Source organism: Telopea speciosissima, chromosome 9 (genome assembly GCF_018873765.1).
Source record: "Telopea speciosissima isolate NSW1024214 ecotype Mountain lineage chromosome 9, Tspe_v1, whole genome shotgun sequence".
NCBI lineage: Eukaryota > Viridiplantae > Streptophyta > Magnoliopsida > Proteales > Proteaceae > Telopea > Telopea speciosissima.
The window spans coordinates 36745165-36761660 of record NC_057924.1 but is presented as its reverse complement, the minus strand read 5'-3'; the positions used below and the strand labels follow the sequence as shown (position 1 = coordinate 36761660).

The 16496-nt window shown below is 39.9% G+C and overlaps 1 protein-coding gene across 1 annotated transcript; it reads right to left on the bottom strand.

The window, feature by feature from the left end:
• Positions 1-978: 978 nt before the first annotated feature.
• LOC122638859 (14-3-3-like protein E) lies at positions 979-4153 on the bottom strand. Its single transcript, XM_043831709.1, has 2 exons — positions 3754-4153; positions 979-1043 (listed from the first exon to the last, which is right to left on the bottom strand). The coding sequence occupies exons 1-2, from the start codon at positions 4124-4126 to the stop codon at positions 979-981; spliced, it is 438 nt and encodes a 145-aa protein (XP_043687644.1). The 5' UTR covers positions 4127-4153.
• Positions 4154-16496: the final 12343 nt, after the last annotated feature.

Below are 16496 nucleotides of genomic sequence, written 5' to 3'. Positions count from 1 at the left end.
GAATTTCCGAACCAAACCAAATGCTTCTAGAAAAGATCCAACACAAAATTGATTTAGGCACACACCTTGGTAGTGAGTTGTTTCCTTGGAGCCTTGCCTCCCGTAGATTTGCGCGCAGTTTGCTTCATACGAGCCATATTTCTTGCAAATCAAGGGATATAAAGAAAATAGCTGCAAATTTAAAGCAATGGAAACGATCAGATCTTCAAACCCTCTTTTCTAATCAACTACACCTATCCAAATCAAACAACTATAATCCAAGAATTTAAGAAAAACTTCTTCACTTATTTGTATGATAACTATGATCTAACAACAAAGAATAGTAGGTAATACCTGAAAGTTTGGTTACATTTGGTGTGAATGAAATCTTAGGGTGGCCATCACATCGATGACAACCAATGTTGTCAAAGAAACATGTTTGGATGATAATTCTCATTGTTATCTTCAAATGTTACCCTTCTCCTTATTGTTCCATGGTTCTCTCTGGCCGCATTTCTCTCGTTTACCTTCTCACCTACATGATCGTTGAATTCCTTCTTCACCACATCTAGGACATGCAACAGCTCATTTGCATTAGAGACATTGTTGGGTGTCTTCCTTGCCTTATCAGTGCTGATCCTATCCTTCTCAGCTTTGATGGGATGCAGGGGTGAGCTTTTAGGCATTGGAATTGTAACTTATATACCTTGGCATTCCTGTGTTTTTTGTTGAAAAGGAAACCAATATTTAAAAGCTCTTAAACATAGACAATTAGCAGGACAAAAGAGGCCAGTTGCTGTATGAGTCTCAACATTTTATCAGTTAATTTTGTATGTTGTATCTTTAGTAAGTCTGTTTTAACTTCCAATTGATGAGTTTATGATTTTTTTCGCTGCTTGTTTCATTTTCTATTTCTATCCACATTCCTAGTAAAGATTCCGGCATATTGAATAATTATTTGATTTGGGACCAGTGATGGGTAATTCAAATAAGAGAAATTCACTCATATTTGTGTAAAGTCTCCCTATTGCTTTCAGCCTTTTTAAGAGGTATAACTGCCAGTCCTGTGCAATAAATGATAGAATGAAGAAAATGGACAGATTAATGATTTGTATGCAAGGACCGAGCTTTCATTAACTTATGGTGAAGAGAGAATCTCTTAAGCTTCTGGTCTTTCGAGTTTTCATTCATCTACAATGAAGAGAGAATCTCTTAAGCCAAGTGTTCCGGTCATTGGATGTGATTTCTGCTGGAATAGTGCCGAGGGCATTTCGGACTTCATACAATAAGAAGGAAGAGGAATAATAGACACCCCAATGGCTAGATTCTCTTCACCCACACTAATGCAATAGATTACTCATTATATTTTGTTTTAGGACAATAATGCTCTTAATAAGTAATTTAATGACCCACATGTTTGAGCATTAAGACACAGTATCACAGAGAAATTTACATGCCACAGCTCATGCACCTGGAACTAATAAACTTTGGAACAAAGAAAGCCACAAAAGATTGGAAATCTTGCCACAAAATAAAAATCCAGAACAGATTCTCTTTGGTGAGATCATATTAACCTCGTCAAGGACAGTGAGTTCATCGTAGACCTACAAGCCGAGGAAGGAACAGCCTCAGTAGATATGAGAATCTTCTATCCAATTGATGCTGCTAAGTGCTAACAGAACTCCATTCCGTTACAACTCTAAGCTCCTTGGAGTGAGCTATTCTGTGTTCAAAGGAAAGGGACATCAATTTGGCACTAATATAATCACTCCCCCCACTGGTTCCTAAAGGGCTGCCATGACAGAACTGTTAGTGTCTCTAAATTTGGTCTATTCTGGACTAAGTACTGATGGAGATGCTAGATGTGCCATTCTCACATGAATCCTCCAGATTGTCTTGGATAGGCCTCACCAAGTCTTGGCAAAGTCTTGACATTCCTCTGTTCCTAGATGATTCATAAAATGGACATAACCTTGAAGAACACTTCTCTAGGGGAATTGTGATTGAACACTAATGAATAAGGGGCACTTTCATGGAGCCAGAAAGGTAATTTAATTAGAGATTAGTAAAAAATCTTATGTATCATTTTGAGGTATAGATGGACAGTTGCAAGAAGATGGGCACTTTCAGCATTTCTGAGTTAAGATGTTGCTCTAAGAATTGGCCCCATGACTTTACACTTGAAGCACAAGCTGAAGCAGATCATAGTGAGGAGATTTGGAGGATATTATAGAGGATCTAGAGGAATCGATTACTGTCAAAGACTGATGCTATTGACAAGCACAAGGCTGCTCATCTTATTCACTGTGCTGCCAGCACAGTGAAGCAATAGTCCAATGGCTTTGCGAAAAAAAAAAAAAGAAACCATGCTATTAAGTTATCATTGGCTCTGTTTTCTGGACTGGAGAAGTTGATGGAGTTGGGTTTCATGGAAAAGGAAGGCTTTTGAATTTGAGTGGTATCCCTACTGCTGTCAGTTTATATTCTTTCTGCTATTGTGCTCATCCAGTTTTCCCCACCTTATATACTTCTATGAAACACCAACATTAGTTTTCTAAGGTAATAAGAAGCAAGTCTTTAAATCAAGCACATTCCCATTTGTAGAGCTGTTTTTAACTTATCCCTCTTTCAAAATTTCAAACTGAATCTAGAATTCTGAAGGTGAGACCAAATTTTAAAGAAATCCTAAATTACACCATCCAATACAAAAAAGGAAGAAGGAAATTATGATATAAAAAAAAAAAACTCACTGTTGCACAAGCTTAAACATGAAAACAAATTTAAAAGATATTGACTATGTAAAAATTGAAGAATAAAATGCACTTTCATAATCACTTCCATCAAACCATGGTAGGCCGACGTGGAGAAAAGTAGAGCTAAATTATAGAGAAGGGATGAGAGAGTCTCATGAGATGAAATATTCTATGATGAGAATATTGTTTCTGTAGGTCTCTACAAGGACACCTAGCACACAATCTGAGGGTGCTACAAAATATCTGTATAGAATGAGATGATAAAAGATGATCTTCTGAAAGAATAGAAGAAATAAACTCACCTTAAACACCCCTCTCTTCAAATAAATTCACGTGCTTTCATCATTAGATTGAGCATTAAATGATTCCCTCACTGAATAATGATGTGATAATCATTCTCATTTAGCTAATTTTAAAACCAACAATATGGTACTACATGTATTAGAATAAAATATCATCAAATAGCTAATATGGGCTTCAAGATTCAGCATCAATCGCACACTCTTCTAACCTTCCAAACACCAAGCCATAGACAGGGTCATTAAAGTGTCCAGTTCTTAAATTTATTGATCCAAACTGTCCAAGATTACTTTCTAGCATTACTACACTCGCTGCTAGCACAACCAAATTTCCATATATCAGATTGCCGAAACAAACACATAAAAGTAATATAGAAACATAAGAAATTTAGAAACAAATTTGAGATAACAGAATTACCTTTTCTCTGAGAATAAAGAGGAGGACCTCCCACTCTCTGTATAAAGAACTCATACTGATTCTGAATTGCATGTTCTTTATTCGAGTTTGCGGGAATCAGACAAACCACTCTTCTTCCTCATCATCGTAAACCTTTTTTATTCAAAGTTCACCAAGAATCAACAAATATTGAATATAATAAAACGAGATAGAGAGAAAGAGAGACAATGACCTGTTATAAACATTGGTAGAGAGATCAATGAAGGTCTGAAGACCAAGTTTCTCGAATAAGTTTGTGCTGTCGATCGCAAATGCACGTGCAAACTGAGACCAAGTTTCTCCAATAAATTTGTGTTGTCTTCTGTCTCGAGAAGACCCAAGATTCCATCACAAATCTTGCTGAGTTCTGATTCAATCTTGCTCCTGTACTCCTTGATAGCAGACACATGCGCTTCATTTCCACGGCTTTCTTCCTTCTGCTCTAAGGAGGAAATGATCCGCCATGAAGCCCTCCTAGCTCCGATCACATTCTTGTAAGCCACAGAAAGAAGGTTTCGTTCCTCTACGATTAGCTCCTCGACGTCAACAGTCTTAGCTACGTTCTCCATGAACTCCACCATCTCTTCATAACGTTCAGCCTGCTCGGCCAATTTCGCCATGTAAATATTTTCCTCCCGAGAGGATTCGGCCAGAGACATCTTTTTTATACAAATCTAATAATAATAACAACACCTGATGCCACCAAAACACCCACCAATTATTGACAAAACCATACCAAATCATTATTATTATTATTTTTTTTTTTAAAAAAAAAAAAACTGAAATATATTAGGTATTCTACAAGTGGAATCCGCCGTGTGAATCATAAAAGCGATAAACAAAGCAAAATCCAAGCTTTATGGAGCCGCAACTCGGAAAAAGCTTCAATCAGAACTTAATTAAAACCAAATAGAATAAATACGATACAAGAAAAAAAAAAAAAAAATACAGATTCATAGAGAGAAAAACATATTAAAATTTCTGATTCGTCGTATATCGAAACAGAGAGATTTCTGCGAATAGGATCAATCGATAAACGATTTCGAGAAGAGATAGATCTTCTTACATCTAACCTTACTGAATCAAGAAATCGATGATAGTTTTGGAATGAAAGAAACATACCTAACATATTTGGGGTCGACGAACCAAGTCTCTCTCTCTCTCTAAAATTAAGGGAAAGCAACGGAAAACAAAGGCAGAGAGGGGGAAAGGGAAGGGAGAGGTGGCAGTGCCTTAAAATGCTCGCCGGCATACAGTAGAGAGCCGTGTGAGAAGGGAGAGACGAAACGTTCTCAGTATTGGTGTGAAACAGTAGGTCTGAGAATAAGGATTCAAGTAGAAGAACAAATTACAACCGAAGCTAACGGGGAGCAGGGATAATGAATCACAGACTCACATTTAAGAATGTCTGAATCGATGTACGACATGCATGGAAAATGTCAAATAAAATGTACGAACCACGGAATTCCTTTCGGACTGTTAGATCAGTTTTAATAACAGATTGTTTTTCGCGAAAGGGATTCTTATTGCATACTTCTTAATGCACCAATGGCAATGGAAACTGAAACAGAATAAATATAAAAAATAAAATAAAAACAGAACATGCAAAACAAAATTGTGTATTTTTTATTTAAAGAAAAATATTGAAATTCAGAGATCAGATTGTCATTAACGGAATAAGAGTGACAGTACCTTGGTTACTGGTTCACAACAGAGTAATGGCACATCAAATCTTTCCAATTGAACTCGGTGGGAGGACGACGCACAAATCAGCGGGAGAATCTTATATTTAGTTTTAGGGAGAGACAACTAAGGAAATCGTGGAGAGAGGGAGTGGGCGGAGGATTTGAAATCTGACAATCTTATATTTAGTTTTAGCGAGAGACTTAAGGAAATCGTGGAGAGAGGGAGTGGGTGGAGGATTTGGAAGATCTGACAATCTTATATTTAGTTTTAGCGAGAGACTTAAGGAAATCGTGGAGAGAGGGAGTGGGTGGAGGATTTGGAAGATCTGACAATCTTATATTTAGTTTTAGCGAGAGACTTAAGGAAATCGTGGAGAGAGGGAGTGGGTGGAGGATTTGGAAGATCTAACGAATAAAAAAGGGTACAAAGAGAGAATTTGGAAGATCTGACGAATTAAAAAGGATACTTTTGTGGAGAGATTTACTTTAAATAATAATGCATATTATTAATATTAATAAATACTAAAGGTATCTAAAATTATGAAATTATAAGAAAGAATGACATAAAGATTAAGAATTGAATAATGGAATTTTAGATAAGAATGAAGGGTAGGATAGGTAACTGAAAGATTTGCCACAACATGTTTTTATATAATAGTATGATATATATATATATATATATATAACAAACCCAAACATCACCCAAAACCCACTCACCAGTTGTTTGATTGTTGTTTGGGGTGTTTGATAAGATTTGCATCGGTACACGCACTCCGATATAGGTTACGAAGTCTAGGGATGCGTGAGAATAATGTTAGAAGTGTATTAGTGGATCCCATGAGGGATCCCGATAGTCAGTTTGAAGTTCAAGTCATGACAGTACGGACGGACGCAGGGACGGAGGCAACCAGGTGAGTCCGTTCCTGGCTCCGTCCAAGCATATAGTGAAAATAGATGGGACGGATTCAAGGACGGAACTTCCAGGTGAATCCGTTCGTGCATCCGTCCGGACCTTGAGACATTCCCGATAGCGAACGGAACTACGGACGAAACTACCAAGTGAATCCGTTCCTGGTTCTGTCCCAGCCAATCAACCATATTATACCAAACGGATCCACCATCGGGACGGAACCACGATGGTGGATCCGTTCGTGGATTCATTGAATCTCTTTTCGAGATTTGGAAGGATTTCCATCTCTAGCCTTCCATACATGAGACCAAAGGGTTCCTAGGGTTAGGGAGGTGAGTCCCAAGCTTCATTAGGGTCCAAAGCACCTAGCCCAACATGGGCCTTGGAGGATTTGAGGGATTGGAACCATCTCCAGGGTTTCCCAAACCCTAAATTTAGGTCTTGAGGCTTGGAACAGCAATTCAAGCCACTCAAGTCATGTAAGGCATCAAGAGAGAGATGTAGGTCTCTATTTAGGGAACCAAAGAGAGGTATTGGGTTTCCAAAAGGAAACCCTAAGATGGAATCAATCCATAGGGGATTTCCCATTTTGAAATGGAAAGAGAGGGAGAAGGGAAGAATATTCACCTACTTGATGAGCCAATGAATGGCTTCCACCTCCAACAGCTCCCTCCAATCACCTCCTTCAAAGCCCTCTTAGCCTTCAATGGTTTTAGGTTGGTAGAGGAAGTGAAAGAGCCATAAATGGCTAGGTTGTGTATTTATAACACTTGCTTCCACCTAGGGCCTATTTGGCTTAGGGTCCTTAGAGTTAGAACTCATTTAAATGCCACCATAGGCCAGTGGGTCCACCTGTATGGCACATGCGCAATTCAAGGAGACCAATGGTGGGGTCCACCTTGTCTAGGTGCTTAAGTATGATGCTCGGGGCACGGGGTGTGGGTCCCACATGAGAAAAACACTCAAAAGCCTAAAACAGTATGGACGGCTCCATGAACGGAGGTAGTGTTATGATTCCGTTCGTGACTCCGTCGCTGCTGTAAGGGCAGAACCTTAAAGAAAGTTGTCAGGCTTTGGCCCACACTTCAAGGCCATAGGGGGGAGGGTACACTAACATATATCAGGGTAGTATCTTACCCCTCGACTATCACGACGTGTCCTTCGTGATCCCGAAGAGTTTCTCGACCGTGATGCTAAGGTCATCATTGAGGGAGGTGTCTAAATGTGGGGACACAGGAAATGCCTTCCGGTACTCTTCACTCCGGGGACTCGTGCTAGGAGGGTGGTCGACGAAATCACTATCAACAAATCTCCCCCACAGCCGGTTGAGGAACCTCTCTTCGACAAGTAGACTTGTGTATTGGTCAATGATCTTGTGGCTGGGTTTGACCACAAGTGAAAATAGTTCCCCAGCGTACACGGCAGCAGTATCTACACGTCACAAGAGAGAGAAACTATAATTAAATAAAAAATCTGGGTGCAGATGTAACAGCTTGCCTCTTAGTTGGTATGTAAGATATTACTACTGGACTTCCTTCTTCTCGAAAGATTATCCGGTCGGTGCACCACAGGTTGCTAGTGGGCATGACCTTGGATTCTCTTGCTTGCGGACCTACATTTGGAGTTCGGGTTAAGGTTCGGGCACAGATATAACATTCTTGACCTAGAACCCAATTCCCTTGTAAAATTCTAATTGGGTTAAGTTCCTGTGTTAATTGGCAACTGTAGAAAGCTGGGGTATATCCCTAATTGAAGCCTTGAAGCCCCCATGCTCGAAAAGCAATCACAACCTTGGCTTTTACTAAAAAACAACAACATAAGCCTTTGCGTTCGATGGTTGCGGTCGATGCAGACATAAACCGCAATACTACATCAGGAATGAAATCTTGCAGAAAACTTAGGCCTACCTGCACAGACTGTAGGGTCTGCGGATGATTGATCCACAGACCGCAGTGACAGTTTGCAGAGATCAAAACTCTGCCGTGTTTGAAGTTTGACTTAGGGTTTGATGTCCAAACCTTCCCTCAGCTAATGTACACATGTAACTCAACTTTATAGGATAACTTGCAAAAAACTCAGGTCTACCTGGACAGATTGTAGGGTCTATGGATGATGGATCCACAGACCGCAGTGACAATCTGCAGAGACCAAAACTCTGCTGTGTTTGAAGTTTGACTTAGGGTATGACGTCCACACCTTCCCGTAGCTAATGTACACATGTAACTTAACTTTATAGGATAACTTTCACCTTCGACGAAGGCATACGCTGTATGGAACCCGAGATCATATATATAGGGTCCCGAGATCAACTCAACTTGTAGAAAACTTAGGCCTACTTGCACAGACTATAGGGTCTGCGGATGATGGATCCATAGACCACAGTGACACTCCGCAGAGACCAAAAGTCTATTGTGTTTGAAGTTTGACTTAGGGTTTGACGTCCAAACCTTCCCTCAGCTAATGTACACATGTAACTCAATTTTATAGGATAACTTTCACCTTCGACAAAGGTGTACGTTGTACGAAACCCGAGATCATATATATATACAATGATTGTGAGTGGATTTGATACTTGTCTTTAATTTGGGAATGTTTCTTATTTATGAATGATGTATGCCATTCATGCATATGTTAGGCTAACATGCCTTGATGCTATACTCACTATGCATGCCTACTTAGATTATCTTTTTATATGAATGTTAATCTAGGATTAGTTATGATAAAATGTTATCATGATGAATGCAAGAGACTTAGGAAATATTCTTGTGTTTGAACTGTTATGATGGAATCGAGAATGTGGATATTGGTTATGTGTTGAGATGTGAATGTGAATGGTGGCTATGAGTGTTATGCAATGAGATGAGATGATTACGTGGTTATGAGATGAGTGTGAGTGATGGGATCCAAGTGTCGTGAGTGGGCACCGGACTTGGGATCGCCATGAGTGATTTAAGTTTGATGTTCATGTAGTGGTAACTGTGCATTAGAGATAACTGTTGCATTAGGATGGAAACGGGTTTGTGATCGGCCGATCGTTATTTCGGTATCACATCCGTCTTACTTTTGTATGTGTATGTATATACTAGAGGAGGAGAGAGGATAGCCGGGTCGATCGTTATTACGATACTATGGACTTGACCTTTGACCTACGCATATGCGTACCCTTTCACGCATCTAGTTATATGTTGATTAGGTTTGTACTACCCCAGTACTACACCCCTACCAACAGGGGGTAAGGTGTTGGTAACCGATGGTGACATCCGACGAACTGGAGTACCATTTTCACAAGAGGGGTGTCTAGCATGACCGGATGAGGTATTGGAACCGAGTGAGAGCTAGGGTTACACAGGAGGTTTGCGGACAACTCATGGAGGAGTTCGGTAATGCAGACTCCCAACGCAACTTGGGTTCGTCATCAACAGACTGTTATCTGTTTTATGGCACCGGAGGCTAGGGATGCTACCTAGGGTGTTGCAGTAGCACTAGACCCAGACTTGGATTGTGACGTTAGGTGAAAAATCAACTAAGGCATTCATGCATCATACATGGATATTGTGATTGCTTGCATGATCTAATTGCTCATTGGGCTTAGTGAAGCTTATCCCTCAAGGATCTTCTCTTTTTAGATGTGGATGCAAACTTGGTGGATCCTGTTGCAACAGACCTGACATATCAGTACAGAGATGGATTGGACGTGTGGGGTGCTCCTAGTGAGGAGGAGCACGAACCTTGACTTAGAGCAGGCTTGAGGCCCATTTGAGTTCTTGAACTTTATTTTGATGATTGTTTGTAATTAAGTATAATTTTGTCCTTTGATTATGATACACTTTTATACATATGTACTTAGAACTTTTGATAAACAATGTGAGGATGGAATAGGATGCCACCGACCTATACGATATCATCTATTAGCTTCCATACTCTGATAGTATTGATTATATTATTATGTTTTTGCTGTGACTCTGATTATATTGTATCGTTGGGTTGGTGTTCATGACACTGCAAAATATAGATCCTGGTGATTGGTGTGGAATACAAGGGGTATTTCAGTCACACTGCTTATTCTTAGGGAGTGGGGTGTGACAACACCAATTTTAACTTAGTCCTCTACTTTGACTTTTTCTTCTTCCACGTGTTGACCACCCATAGATGAGCCTTTTTTATACATATCAATTACGTACATTATGACCTTCCCCAAACCCCGTAGTCGTGGGAGCCTTGTGCATTAGGTACACCCCTTTAAGTGGTAAAGAATCCAAATTGAGGGATCTTAATAGATCTATGTTTTGCCTCATAGAAGGCAAGAAGCCCAAAAGCTAAAGCCCCATAAATTTGCCCTAAGCATGCAATTAGTTGTGCCACTTGATGGATTGAATGAGGCTGAAACTAAGCCATGAAAGAGCCAAGTGACCAAACAAAACACTACAAAATTCAAGACTTTGGAGAGGAGTGCTTGGACAAGTTTAAGGTACAATTAACCGGAAGGGTATAGGATTGAATTTGAGAATGAAAGTTTCACACATGACTAATCTAAATTATTCGCCAGATATCCAACTGTTGGAATTACAACATTACCTATCCATCCATATGGCACAACTAGGTATGTAATCTATGGATGCAATCTATTGATTCCATGGTGGACATTAGATTATTCGCTAGATATCCAACCGTTGGAATTACAACATTACCTATCCATCCATATGGCACAACTAGGTATGTAATCTATGGATGAAATCTATTGATTCCATGGTGGACGATAAATCATTGACCTGATTGTGGTTGGCAAACAAAATACCAAATTTGTGTGACACTTGTTCTCCTTGTCAAATCAAATCTGTGTTAACCCTTTTATTAATATCTTATCATGTCTACGTGTTCACACCCCATTTTCGGTCTATTTCGGTAAATATGTTAATTAGTGATCGAAAAAAAAAGTCAGTGACTGAAAACAGTCGAAAAACGGTTAGTGATCGAAAATGGTCAGTAAACGTTCAATGACCGAAAAGGCGAAAACGGTCAGTTCGGTCAGAAACGGTCAATGATTGAAAATGGTCAGAAAATGGTCAAGACCGAAAACGGTCAGAAAAATGATCATGACCGAAAACAGTCAGAAAACAATCAATGGCCAAAAAACCATGCATACTTCAAGGCCGTGCATTGCACGTGCCATGTAATGGGTTCCTTTTTGAAATTTGAACAGCAAAGTGGGAAGGTGGTGAAGGAGGTTGTGTGCAGTTACGTAACCACCTACAAGTGTTCAAATTTAAATTCAAATATGACTACAAGGGATTGACAGCTACAACTATATAAGTGATGATGGCGATGAAGATGGCATCCACAAATCAATCAAACAAACCTGCATTTTACTTATCTTTATTATCCTTGTACTGTTTTCTTTTTCTTTCATGATGGTGTGAACTTAAGGTTTTCTTGTTTTCGCTTTATGCACCCTTACGATTTGCACTGTAGATTGTTCACGACAGGTAATCCAAAGTGCAATTCCAGTCCATTGTCAAGGTCATTAGTCTGTCTGCTATCTTTGAGAAGTCCTCGGAGTACCGGGGCACGAGTAGAACTCTAGACCGCCGCGACTGTGCAGAGTGTCTTGTTCTATTCCAGCCACAGCACACTGGTTGAAGGATTTTCGCAACAACATTTTTGACACGCCAGGTGGGACACCAGCCAAAATTGAATCTTATTGCCAAGAAGAAAAAAAATCAATGAAGGGAATCCAATCCCAAATCAGGCACAGAAACGGTGCTCAATCAGAGGCAAATCTTGTTGTAAATGGGCACCGAAATACCGTAACCCATCGTTAAGGGACAAGGTTTATTTACCAACCTTGCTGTTGGTGATTTTCATGGCTGATAGACTAGTTTCTGGCCAATAGCCAGACCCTCGTTGGCCATCCCCAATGAGGGGCAATGCTGGTACTTCAATCAGGGGTAAAGCCTGTAAATCGTGAGAGTCAAAATCCGAATTTTCACTTTTGTCAAGGGCGGCAGATAGAGCCACTTTCTTTTGCAAGAGAGTGGGCTGTAAAAAGCAAAAAAAAGGAAAGAAATTTGAGATATACTCAGATGAAGAAACCAGAGCCGCGTTTTACGGCTCAATGGAGTATGAGACGTGGTAAAATGCGTTTGAGGGGCAACCGCGTAAATTACGCGCGAGATAGTTTTGTTTTTGGCGATTAATATTCTCATGGAGGCACTGCCCACGTCTCAATATTTTGTTAACCGCCTTACTTGGTGGTTGACATAATCACGGAAGTGTCCTACTTAGGACTTTTAGCCTCAGGATTTGTTTAAACCTGTTGCGCCAGAGAGGCCTGTGGGGTTTAAGGCGAAAGCTGCGGTTATCGCTAGAAGGAAGGAAATAGAAGGCTTTGAAACGAGCAACGTCATCAACAATGGGGTTACCCAACTAAGTAACACCGTGATGTGAAGTGGGCATCATGAATAGCTTCACCAACTCAACGATATCTTTGAGATGCACCATAAGAAGAACATGGTTTTTGTAATTTTTCTTTCCCATGCAACTTTTTTCTTTTGGTTTCGGTGAAATACCGTGATAACCAATCGTCTACCAGGGGCAATTGCTCTCAGCCTTCCGTTCTTCTAGAGTCTGCAATCTGTGTTTTTTTTTTCCTCTGCGACTTCTCTTTGGGTCTTTAGGACTGGTTGTTATGATGTTCCACGATCGGAGTACCCGTGGTAACCAGTTATCAACGCCACTATAGAGTGTTGTTAGAGGTAGAGGACGTGGCAGAAGGTCTTCGACCGTGGTGTCTTCATGCGTGCAAGATTCTTCTTTGGACACGTTGGGAGCAACAATTCAAAGTGCAATTGTGATTTTTTGTGAAAGATGGCCACCATATGTTAGAATTGCAAAAGGTGGACACGTTGGGAGAGCAACAATTCAAGAAAGTGTAGTTGGTTTGTCTTTTGTGAAAGATGCTACCGTATCTTAGAATTGCAAAGGCCTTAACTCCATCATGGCCTAAGAGGAAAACCGGTTTTATGGTTGATCCTATTGTGCAATATCCTAGAGATGCATACGAATTATCAATACCTCAGGAGCTGATGGATGTATCTTATGCCGAGGCCATGGATTTACCAAATCAAGATGTGGTCCACGGCCAAGGAGGAATGGTTTTGCTGCATGTCTTACTGCAGGGTAAGTTTTGCTTTCCAAAAGGTGTTTGTTCGTGGATCAGAGAGGCTGCCGGCCAGACTCTTTTTCAAATATTATAAAGAAAAAGAGAAAGAGGCACAGGTAAAAGCAATTGGGCATGGGGAACACAGAAGAAGTTTTCTCCCACCAAGAGGTGTTATATGACCGATGAATTGATCAAGAGTCTGTCAACAATTGCGTTCGAACTCATGTGATCCCGATCAGAGGAGTTGTGAAGGGCAAAGGATTGGCCGTTTTTTATGTGTCTTAAAGTATCACAAACCATGTTGAACTCTAGACCTTCGATTCCGTTCAACATGTTTGTAAGGGGTATTGTTTACACCCCATTTTTGGTCTATTTCAGTCAATAGAGAAATAGATCAAAATCTATTTCGGTCAAAACTAATATATTAATTAGTGATCGAAAAAAAAAAAATCAGTAACTGAAAACAATCGAAAAACAGTCAGTGATCGAAAACGGTCAGTAAACATTCAATGATTGTAAAAGGCGAAAACGGTCAGTTTAGTTAGAAACGATCAATGACTGAAAACAGTCAAAAAACGATCATGACCGACAATGGTCAGAAAAACGATCATAACCGAAAACGGTCAGAAAACGATCAATGGCCAAAAAACCATGCATACTTCAAGGCCGTGCATTGCACGTGCCATGTAATGGGTCCCTTTTTGAAATTTGAACAACAAAGTGGGAAGGTGATGAAGAAGTCAAATATGAAGTGATGGAGATGGGAAGTTACTTAACCACCTAATGACTACAAGGGATTGCCAGCTACAACTATATAATAAGTGATGATGGCGATGAAGAAGGCATCCACAAATCAATCAAACAAATCTGCATTTTACTTATCTTTATTTTTTTTGTATTGTTTTCTTTTCCTTTCATGATAGTGTGAACTTAAGGTTTTCTTGTTTTTGCTTTATGCACCCTTACGATTTGTACTGTAGATTGTTCACGACAAGTTTTGCTACCTTTGAGAAGTCTTCGGAGTACCGGGGCACGAGTAGAACTCTAGACCACCGCAACTGTGCAGAGTGTCTTATTGTATTCCAACCACACCACGCTGGTTGAAAGATTTTCAACACAACACTACGTGATCGTTATTTTCTAGTATAGACAAGTGTCTGTCTCTCACATGACCAACTCACTCCAATGGTGGGTTTCCTAACAAAGTTGGACTTGTCGGTAGCATTTAATTAGAAACACACAACATTTAAAAAGTGTCCCTATTGGAAACCTCATTTTTGACCTTATCCTAACCCTAAATCGCTCTCCCACGTTAACTTACTCTTTATTTTAATATCTTTATCCATCTCAAATAATTAGCAATGAATCACAGGTGAATTGGGTTCTTGAAGCAATGCCCAGAATCTGTAAAAATACGTGTCCATGAGCAACCAAATCGACATATCACGTCCGTGGTTCGTAGTCTGTGTATCAGATCGGATTGACAAGATCAGATTGGATCGAATCGATTGGATCGGATTGGGATCGCCCAAACTTGGGCCAAATATGATACTTTTGCTCTTTCTTTTGTAAAAATTTCAACTTTTAATTTACCTTTTTATTCTTTTCTGTAGTGGTGGATCGGATCGGTATAGAGATCGGTTTTGGCCGATAATGATCCGATCCGATCCGAGATTATGAATCATGGACGTGATCCGAGTATAGTATTTGGCCTGAGTTTGGACGATCCCGATCCAATCTTGTCCATTCAATTCACATCTCATACATACCTGGAGAGAGAAAAGAACATATTGAAAGATTGAAAAATCAAGGTTTTTTTCAAATGCCCCCTCAAATTACCCATATGTACAAATGCATCGCTAAACTTTCACTATTTTCAAATGCACCCCTACTTTCTAAACTTTCTAGCACTTTAGTGCAGTATTAGCCTGGGACGTTATGTTCAAACGTTTGGCCTTTTTCATACATGGTTAGACCATTCTGCCCTTGATAGGGTAGAATGGCCAAGATGCCCTCAAACCACAAAACAAAACTGCTTCTATTGTACCATCATTCAATTTCACTAAAAATCGTTTCTTTGATCGATTTCATGACTCTTAGACGGATGTGTTGCCGGCTTTTGTAGATTTTGGAACTTGGACGACCACACCACGAATGCAATCAACAAACCTTAACGCTTCCAAAGGTCAGATCCCTTCCCCCTTCCTCTTTGGTTTCAACGGTTTTTCTTCGAACAATTTGCAATAGAAGTCATCGGTCCCCAATTCTGAGACAATGAACTTATCGAAACTTGGTCATGGAGCGGCTTCTAGAAATGGGAATGAAAATGAGGCCAATATCGATATCAGTTTTGCTTCCCCTGCTATGTCTTGTGTCGTTTCTGGGAAGCCATCGGTGACACCAACATCAGGTCTTTCGAAGCCTCGGTTTGTGAAGGTGAGGAAACACTTGGATGCACAACATGTGTGGGTGCTATCAAGTTTCAATCCATTTCGTCCAATTTCGATTGGTTTGGATCAAATTGATAGCGGCTTTATGCTCTTTCTCTTCACTGTTTCACAGCCAATCGTTCTTAATTTTAATGCTCCTTACAAATCTAACCAATCTTCAAATAGAAAAAACCTGCAAATTTTTTTTTTTTTTTTTTAAACCTTAAACGATTTGGGGAAGATGAGTTGTAGGCATTTTTTCTAAGGTAAGGGCATTGTTGTCACTTTACACATTATTCAAGGGTAGAATGGTCTAACCATGTACAAAGAAGGCCAGACGTTTGAACATAACATCCCACACTAACGGGCTGGATTAGAGTATTTCAAAGTTTGGAAAATAGGGATACATTTGCAAATAATGAAAATTCAGGCATTTGTATGAACGGGGGATTTGAGGGGGCATTTGAAAAAAACCCAAGAATCAATGATAATTAACGAGACTTTATCATCTTGTCAATAAAATACAAATCGTGGGGTTCGCTTGTCTATGCCGACTTCTACTTCACTATCTCTCTCTCCTTCTCTGCCGTTTATCTTTCTAAACTCCCGCCCTTCGCAGTCTCCAAAAGTAACATCCCACTCTCCATATTCTTCTTTAATTTACATGTCACACTTTGCTAATTGCTTCCAAGTTTTCAGACCGACCTCTCAATTCAAAACCCCCAAATTCCCGCAGACCCACCTGCCCATCTCCCACTTATTGCTTTTCTAGATCTGTAATCTGTTGATACCCAATAAAGGAAAACCAGAGAACGAGATAGTTTGCAGGGCCCTTTTACATAGTGT

What these genes read in the sequence shown, in the direction of transcription:
- LOC122638859 (XM_043831709.1), bottom strand. Translation starts at nt 4,126, where the DNA reads ATGTCTCTGGCCGAATCCTCTCGGGAGGAAAATATTTACATGGCGAAA. An exon ending in ATTGGAGAAACTTGGTCTCA is followed by an intron (nt 1,044 to 3,753) that starts GTTTGCACGTGC and finishes TTTATTGCACAG; the next exon opens with GACTGGCAGTTATACCTCTT.